The sequence below is a fragment of the Morus notabilis genome, unplaced genomic scaffold (assembly GCF_000414095.1).
Source record: "Morus notabilis unplaced genomic scaffold, ASM41409v2 Scaffold165, whole genome shotgun sequence".
In the NCBI taxonomy this organism is placed as follows: Eukaryota; Viridiplantae; Streptophyta; class Magnoliopsida; order Rosales; family Moraceae; genus Morus; species Morus notabilis.
In genome coordinates this window covers 509,708-519,610 of record NW_010363979.1, presented here as the reverse complement: position 1 = coordinate 519,610, position 9,903 = coordinate 509,708, and the positions used below count along the sequence as shown (strand labels likewise).

At 30.0% G+C, this 9,903-nt stretch overlaps 1 protein-coding gene across 1 annotated transcript in view; it reads left to right on the top strand.

The window, feature by feature from the left end:
• Positions 1–3,395: 3,395 nt before the first annotated feature.
• The window catches only part of LOC21406918 (WAT1-related protein At1g25270), a 7,654-nt gene continuing 1,146 nt past the window's right edge, over positions 3,396–9,903 (top strand). Inside the window, exons 1-6 of the mRNA XM_010105566.1 lie at positions 3,396–3,595; positions 4,570–4,632; positions 5,656–5,772; positions 6,193–6,454; positions 8,435–8,593; positions 9,190–9,341. Coding sequence (XP_010103868.1) covers positions 3,396–3,595; positions 4,570–4,632; positions 5,656–5,772; positions 6,193–6,454; positions 8,435–8,593; positions 9,190–9,341 — 953 coding nt within the window. The remainder of the gene's footprint in view (positions 3,596–4,569; positions 4,633–5,655; positions 5,773–6,192; positions 6,455–8,434; positions 8,594–9,189; positions 9,342–9,903) is intronic.

Below are 9,903 nucleotides of genomic sequence, written 5' to 3'. Positions count from 1 at the left end.
TGTGTTCTATTTATAAAATGTGTAAATGCTTGACACATCACCCGATAGCTAGGAAAACCGTCATTTACAGAGGAAAAAAAAAAGATGCATGAAAAAAAAAGTGGAATAATGATAATTCATTTATATTCACATCTCAATCTTGACACGTATCTTACACAATCGATCCACTCTAACATGCATTGTGGAAATTTGTACAAAAGTTGTCGTATGCATTTATGAGAATTGAGATACTGCCGCCAAAAGAGAGTGTTGAAAACTATGACATTATTTAAGAAGAAAATTCATTAGATAAACACTTCACTTTTATGGAGCCTGAGACGAAAGCGCTATCGATTAATTGTGACAATATAGATTCAGAATTCCGCACTAGTGACATAGTGGTTAGATGGTCATAATATTAAATTCTAAAACGGTACGATGATGACAAAGTTAGAGGAAATGAATTAGACGCTGAATAAATTGTAAACATTTTTTATAACATGCATGAAATTTAACTGTTTCCAGAAATAATTACATTTTTTGTATATAAATTAATTTGAAAAAGTTTCATAATTATTTTATTGTTTGAAACAGATTTTGCATTGTGTCATCGTTACAAAGGAAGTCGACGCAATACCATTGATGTCAGGAATATAATTCTTTTTAATTTGTTTGACATTTTACTATAAAAAAAACCATGGTGAAATTTCATATTAAATGATTGACTTTTGCAAAATATTTTCGTGAGCTAATTTGGTTTTTGCTGAGTTGGATATTTGAATTTTATTGTGGTTTTTTTATGAGAAAATCCAAAACTTTATTCGCGGAAACCACATATTTACAGTACAAGAGTTGATTCAAAACCCTTTATAATTAACTTGATTGCCTTTATTTTGTACTTGCCCGGTTTTGATTATGAGCTATTACGTTAATGCAAAATATGAAAATCACAAGACGAGGACCTAATCTTCTTAAGAAGGTTGATTCTGGCGGAATAACATTACTCGCGAAGATTAAGTCATCATCTTTTGTTGGTTAGTTTCGGTACGATCTTTCTCTGGATGAATGATTTTTCTACTAGGTTTTCCCTTTCAGTTTTAATGAGACTTTAAGATCGTGTTTGGAATTGATCTTGTTTTTGTTTTTCACATTTTTCGAAAAAAAAAAATAAAAACGTTTCTAAAACGGTGTTTGGCGCAATAAAGACAAAAAACGGAAATGAAAATAATTTTTTGGTTTAGTGTAAAATGAGAGAGAAATGAAAAATGACTTTTAGTTGTTTTTTATTTTTTATTTTCATTTTCTCCTCTCTAGAGCAGAGAGGGAGAGATATTAATGAGTTTTCTTATACTGAAAATAATCTCTTGATAAAACTACCAAACGCATTTTTAAAAATGATTTCTATCTGAGATTGAAAATGTTTTTATTTTTATTTTCATAGAAAAAATAAAATTATTTTAGAAAGAGTTCCAAACGTGCTATAATATTCGAGTTTCACAAGATGAGAGTCGCAAAGGTTAAATATTAAACCATCATCTAACGTGGTCATATCATATTAGTTTTCCTCCTTGCTTCCGAATGTCATGTAAATATATATAATAACAATGGATTTGGTGTCAGCTTCTGAATTATCGCCTCATTTTGTAACAACGGTTAATAACAGTTGTCTAATATACTATTTCTACAAGCGTGCTCCCAACATTTTGTACTCATAACCATTTGTTTTAATTTTTAAGTTATTATTTGGTAGACATGTAATTAATGTCTTTAAATCTTAAAAGTTTCTAGTCAATTTTAAGGCTAAAGATCCGAACATAAAAAAAATAATAAATCCATTCAAGAAATAATTAACCTGCCAAAAATAAATATTAAGGACTAACCCTTGTTAACCATCAAAGTTAACAGGTCTGTAAGCTTTAATCCTACTTTAACATAAATAAATTAAGTCAATTGGAACAAACAAAAAATCAATAAATTAAGTAAAAAAAACATTAATCATCGATCTTTTTTGCTCAACTATCAATCAAATAGCTCTTAATTGATAGGTCATCGTGTTGTGTTTTTGTCAAATATATGAAAGAAAAATGTTAATTAAAGAGCACAACCGATAATAAACACCATATTAATAAAATGTCGATCCCACTTATAAATTTCACGCTACGGAACCCACATTCTACCTCTACTGCTACATTGTTTCACCAACATTGAAGCATCGTGTTTGACAGAAAGCAAGACAACGTTATACATATGCCGTAGAAGGTGCCCAATAAGCATGACGAATGTGGCAAAAAAGTAACATTTTTAAGTTAACAAAATAGTCAAAATCAATGCAACGAAAGTAGACCCACGATGACCATTTGTCCCTGGTCCCAGCGGAAAAATGGAAATTGTATTGCAATTCTGGTCTTGGACGTCGACAGACAACTTGGAGAACTGTGATTCATCCACAAAAAGAAATTGATACTTTATTTTGTTTTTTTTTTTTTTGGTAGAACGAAAAAGAAAATTTAATATTACTTGTTGAACTCTGTTAAGTACGTAAACAATGACGTCCGTAAGGAACAACTCAGATCATTTATAGCGCAAAAATTACACCAACGCATGTTCGTCTGTAAAATGTAATGAGTGAAGATAAAATATTTAAAAAGAAAAAATAGAGATCACTTATTATTTTAATGTTTATGTATTTTTAGAAAATATGATTTTAATGAAGGCAAATTTTTTTTTTGAGTGGGGCTAATAACTACAAGAAAAATTTTAAGGTGTAAGATTGTATTTTCAAACTTTCAGGTGGGGCTTTGTGTAATTGAAAAAAAAAAAAACAAAACAAAAAACAGTTGAGGGGGCTCAAGCCCCAGGTCTTTATTGGTACATCACTATAATTTTAAACAGTTGAAAAATTAAAGACTCTTTTAATTCGCTGATTTGAGTTTTTAATTTAAGTTGAGATGTGATTTTATGTGAGAGCTTTTTACTGTAATAAAAAAATTAAATGTGACTGTTTATAAAAACTTTTTATTATAATAAAACTCAAATTTTAAACTTAAATTAATTAAATGAACGGAGCCTAAATACAAAAATAATTTAAAAGTCTGTAATTTTGTCGTTAAAAACACTGGTACAACTACTAAATTGTATATCCTTGCTTGCACAGAAAAATTGTGAAATAAGGGGTAGTTTGTTGAATTCTAAAAAACAAACATGATAATGATTTATGATGGTCTTTTTTTTTTTCCCCTTTTAGTGCCTCAATAAATGCACATTCCTCTTTGTACAAGTAAAGAAATGACTCTGTTCTATAACATAATCGCCCTTGTTTCATGAATTAAAATGTTGAACTTATATACATATATATATATATATACGTATATATATATATATATATATTCGTGTATTTCTCTCTAGTTAGTGTTTAAATGGGCGGGGGACAGATTTACGAGGCTCTGCATGCGCTTAAGCCGGCGTTGCTAATGGTGGTGGTTCAGATTGCCTACGCCGGCGTCAACGTCTTCTACAAATTGGCTGCTAACGACGGAATGAATTTGAGGATCATTGTCGCTTACCGTTTTGTTTTCGCCACCGCTTTCATCCTTCCTCTTGCTCTTTTCATTGAACGGTACTATTAATATAATCTTGAATAGTATTATATGATCATTTGATCGGAGTACGTGCTTATGAAAATATTTCGAAAAACAAATTGCAATTTAGTTCTCTGTTTTTGTTTCCCATTTTGTTTTTTTATACGAAAAAAAGCTTTTGTGTAAAACATTAAAGGAGTATATATGTTGAGTGCATAAACGTGTGCGAGCGTTTATTTGTGTCCAAATTCTGACGATTTCATTTCTTGTTAATAAAGCACGAGTTAAAAAACTCACGCCGTTTTTTCCAGAACATTAAAGGAAATATTAAATGAAGAATGCTGAATTATCTAATAAAGTTTTCAATTTTTAGAAGCTGATTGTTGAAAGGGTAGTCTTGAGTGTCAGTTTATGCTGGTAGTGTGTCTTTTGAGTACTGTTTCTCTGTTTGCGATTATTTGCCGTAATTGTATTTTCTTCTTCTTCTTCTTCTTCTTCTTCTTCTTCTTCTTCTTCTTCTTCTTCTGCTTTTTTTTTTTTTCTTCTTCTTCTTCTTCTTCTTCTTCTTCTTCTTCTTCTTCTTCTTCTTCTGCTTTTTTTTTTTTTCCTCTTTGAACTTTGTATTTCCTTCTCATTTATTTTAGTAATACATGAGAGTGGAACTTGGTGTAGGAAAGATATAATAATCTACTTAGGATGTTTGTGCTTTATGTACTTTGCATCATCTTTTCATTCGAAAACATAAGGAAAGTGGAGTTATTCTTTTGACGCTATACAAATACAACTTTGAGATGTAATTAATTATAAAAAGGAACCTTGTTACCTTGAGATGTTTTAAGAAGCCTATAAGTGGTATTATTTTATTTCAGTTCTTTTCTGGTGTAAAGTACTAAAGATATGCATGATAGAAACAAATATTTATAAATGCAAACTATAAACGCACTACAAGAACATTATAACATAATGATATAATAATGACTGTGTAAACTAACAAGCTGGAAATCTTTTTCAGGAAAAGCAGGCCAAAGCTGACTTGGATGGTTCTTTTTCAGTCATTTTTATGTGCCTTATTTGGGTAAGTGTCAGCCAAAGCTTGGAAGCTGTCTTTTTAATTACGAGAAACTAATTTTAGCATATATATATATATATATTTATACACACACTTTCCACGGTCATTTAACGACCACCTTTTTTTTTTTTTTTTTTTTGAGCCGGGGTAGGGGGTGGGAGGGGATAATTTTATTAAACAAATTATAACCACTTGATAAAGCACGGTATCATTAACAAATATACATATATATATATATATATATATATGACATATAACTAACTATAAGGTGGTGGCTAAAGTTTAAATTGTCATGGAATCAATTCCATCTAAACTTATGCGGTATCCTTACATTGGACACCACGTAATTTCATTTGAAGTATCAGTTTATTTGAAGCCCTAATATGCAATTTTTATAGTTAATAAATCTGACATAGCAATAATCCTCTCATACAGTTTTATTAAAAAATCTAGCTATTTAATCACATGGAGAACGACTGGGAAAAGTCCCCACGGCTTTGGTTCAAAAATCTAACCAAAAGAGCATTTATGATTTTTTGCCTAAGCCCCCCAAAACTGTTTGAGCCGGCATTAACGAAACCACGTAGATGGAGGCCGTTTAGTTTGTCGATTCGAGTTTTTAATTCAAGTTGAGATATGACTTTATGTGGGAGCTTTTAACTGTAGTAAAAAAGTTTGATGTGACTTTTTGTGAAAGTTTTTAACTGTAGCAAAACTAGAATTAAAAACTCAAATCAGTGAAATGAACGAGGCCGGAGCTCGTTCAAAAACCATTTTAGTATAATAATAATACTTTTTGTTTCTTGATAAAAAATTTAAAAAAAAAAAAAGAGGAGAAAGATATTTATAAGAAGCAACTGTTTAATAACTACACCTTATTAAACGGTGGGCTGTCTATATTATATTTTGTGTGTTCAACTTTTTAAATGAAACATGTTCTCCAGTGTAAAACGACATTATCAATTATAAGCAAATTATATTAATTATACAGCTATCCAAATAATGAGTTTAGCTAACTAATTACTGCAGTGGAGCACTAACACATAATCTATATATCGAGAGCTTGAATTTAACGTCGGCAGCATTTGCTTCTGCGATGAGCAATCTCAATCCTGCTATAACATTCGTATTGGCTTTCTCCTTCAGGTACATATATATTTCAGTTACAAATTTTAGTATATTCATTCATATATCTCTAGTGTATATTGCTTGGATATTTCGTTCTAATACTATTAATATTACTACTTCTACTTGTCTCTTCTTAAAAATTCACGAGATGATAACTACTAGTTCATCGGCTTCATTAATTTAGTTAAACATCGTTTTTATAAACGTTCTAAACTACATTTTAGGATCAAATAATAAAATCCAGTTTCCAACATTAATTGCCATAAAAAAACAGTGCCCAAAATCAGTAATGTTCAAAAGAAGTAGGATTAATGGCGATCTATGAAGGCCAATATGAGTACAATAGATGATTATTTTTTTTCAAAAAAAAAAAGAGATAAATATATTTTTGTTAATAATTTTTTAATATATGTGACGTAAAATTAAATACGATTTCAGAATGGAGAAGGTGAACATTGGAAACCTGGCGGGGAAGGCGAAAGTATTGGGAACACTACTTGGTATCGGTGGAGCAATGATTCTAACTTTCTACAAAGGTGTAGAAATTGATATTTGGTCCACAAACGTTGACCTTCTGTATCATGGTCAGCAAAAGATTAGCCACGTGGCACCACCCCAGACTGATTCTAGCAATCGTGTCTGGGGCTGCGTGTTTGCCCTGGGTAGTAGTACGTGTTACAGTCTCTGGCTCATCATTCAGGTAACTTTATTGGTATCCTTGTATAATATTAATTTCTATCTATCACTCGCTAAATTTTGCAAAAGTCTGTGACGTTTGTTTTTTTAGTTTGAATAATAGTTGAAATATTTGTTAAAATCTGAATTTCTGTTCAAATCTGTGAAAAAAAATCCATTAATTCTCATGAATTTCCAATTTATGAATCAACCAGATGATTCAAATGAGTGTTTGAGAGCAAAAATAGGGGGTCAATTGGATTTTAGGGCCCTTTATAATATATATTCAAGTTATGGTTTGTGATTGTTGGGGAGAATTTTGTGAGAAAAGAAATTTTAGAATTTAAACTCTTTATTAGATAAAAAATACTGTAGCAGAACTCAAATTTGGGTTTGAATATAGGAATAAAATTATTTTAGTATCCCGTTTTATAGCGAAACACGCTCTTAGTACACTGTATTTTTTATAATATTAAAATGGTACCTCGATGTTTTTAGAAACATCTTCTGCGTATCCTGAGGTTAATTTTTTAGACATGTAATGTCCAAACTACTCTTCTTATAAATTAAATAGAAATCAATATTTTTTTTAAAAAAAATCTAAAAATGCTTTAAACCATTAAAAAATTTAAAAGAAAATAAAAAAATAAAAAAGTTCATGATTTTTTCCTAGATCTATTAATTTTTTATTAATTAAATAAAATGATAATAAGATCATTTTATATCTCAAAAATCAATTTTAAGGTACTAAAAATATGTTTTTGAAAATGTCGACATACCGCTTTAATATTATCAACAAGACAAAGTATCAAAACATATTTCGCAATAACACAAGATATCAAAATGATTTTATTTCTTGAATATATGTCCCAAACAAGCCTTAAATTCCTATTAAACCTCCCTTTCCGTGACATTCGAAACCTACTTGTTAGTATGAAATTATTTTCAGGTTCGAATTTGCTCACACTTATCTCACTTATTATTGTTTTCAATATGTATCTAAACACAGAGTTAGATTTTATTTTCTATTAAAATTTATATTTTAACTGTATATAGAAATGTCAGTTTAGATTGCAATTCACAACACAATTTGAACAAAAAACTGAAAAAGATCTATCTTAATTCGAACTCGCAAACCAAACAAAATCTAAAAATATTTATGTACCTCGGCCACTGTGTCGGGTGGCATATTTAAACTATATTGATTATAAACGATGATTTTTAGTGCTATATACATCATAAGCAGTTATTCATTTCTTTAAAAATAATTATAAGAAATCAAGAATGGTTTATTGGATTAAATTTTCGAAGTGCCCTCTGATTCAAGATTGATAGAGAAACTTGTAATACTTTTGTTGGCATGTGTTCTCTTCTATTTTCGAGTCCACACATTATCAATATCTTACAGAAAAAAAAATGATTACATAGAAATTTAATGATTATTTTCCATAGTTGGTCACCCATTAAGCATAAAAGTTACTCATTTCTTTAAAAATAATTATAAGAAATTAAGAATGGTTGATTGGATTAAATTTTCCAAGTGCCCTCTGATTCAAGATTGATAAAGAAACCTGTAATACTTTGTTGGCATGTGTTCTCTTCTATTTTCGTGTCCACACATTATCAATATCTTACAGAAAAAAAAATGATTACATGTAGAAATTTAATGATTATTTTCCATATATAGTTGGTCACCCATTAAATATAGAAATTTAATGATGTAGCGTGATAGAAATCTTATCACATTTTTTAATCAACTATCTAATTTATTACAACCGTTATATTAATATCTTACGGTTAGAATAACTATACCCATTAATAAGTATATATCAAAGTACTAACCATTAAACCACGCCAATCTGTATTCTAAATAGATATGATTATACGCGTATACGCATGTGTACGTATCCTAGTTAGTGAAGACCAAAAGAATAATTTCCAGTTTTTTTATTTATTTTTTATTTTCTTATGCCTATATCAACTCTTGAATTTGGCTGTTTTACAGGCTAAAATGAACGAGAAATACCCCTGCTTCTATTCAAGCACAGCTCTTATGTCAACGATGGGAATGATCCAGACAGTAGGTTTTGCCCTCTGCACCGAACGGGATTTGAGTCAGTGGAAGTTAGGTTGGAATATCAGGCTCCTCTCAGTCTCATACTCCGTACGACAACTTCTCAATTCTTATTGTATAAGCTTTAACACCATTACATAATATATATATATATATATATATATATATATGTATATGTGTTGTTGCCAAGACCAGAGAACAAGTAACGGCATTTTACAAACGGATTTGACAAATTTTTGACCACTAAGATCATACAACGGCATACAAAATATGTTGCACTAGTTTTGAGAGATATCTCACTGAGTATTCAGCGAAACGAGACAAATTTTTAAAAACCTATATGAAAAATTGAAATGATTTTTCATCAAATAAAAAAATATTTATGCATTAAAATTATTCAGCATTAACATAATTATAACTTTTTTTTTCCTATAAATAGGGACATTTGAAGTTTTAACGGTAAAATTGAGTTGAAAATATATGAGAGGCCACATTACCCGACTCCGTCACTCTGTATATATGTTTGAATCTTAATATTGATTGGTGGAGAAAAACAATAAATTGGTATGTCTTCAAAAGAAAAAGGAAAAAAAACTTGACATCTTTAGCACATTACAATTGTTTACACATCGTATAGTTCATGTACTGATATAATTTTGTTGGTACATACGACATTGCTTTGATAGGGTGTTATGGCTTCGGGAGTAGCAGTGACGCTCGTTGCGTGGTGTGTGCACGCGAGAGGTCCCGTGTTCGCCTCTGTTTTCAACCCTCTCATGTTATTGCTTGTAGCCATTGCCGGATCACTGGTGCTGGACGAGAAGTTGCACCTTGGAAGGTACATATATATATATATATATAAATATATTAATCATACATGCACACTATACATACAGACTGTTGTTACGCTCTATCTAGGTTGATGGTCCATGTAAAAATAAAAAACGTAATATTTGATGTTAAACATAGCATAATAGTCATTATATTTAAAATTGACAATATATATATCACGCCTTTCCAGCATTAATATAATGTTCTATGATTACGTGTTATATTTTTTACTTTTACATGTTATGTTGGATGGACTCTAAGGCTATACACACATGTATACATAAACAATATATATATATGGATATGCCGTATGTATGTATTATTGATGTTAAACATAGCATAATAGTCATTATATTTAAAATTGACAATATATATATCACGCCTTTCCAGCATTAATATAATGTTCTATGATTACGTGTTATATTTTTTACTTTTACATGTTATGTTGGATGGACTCTAAGGCTATACACACATGTATACATAAACAATATATATATATGGATATGCCGTATGTATGTATTATCAGTCTTCCTCAAATGTGTGTGTACATGTGTGTGTGTGTGTATATA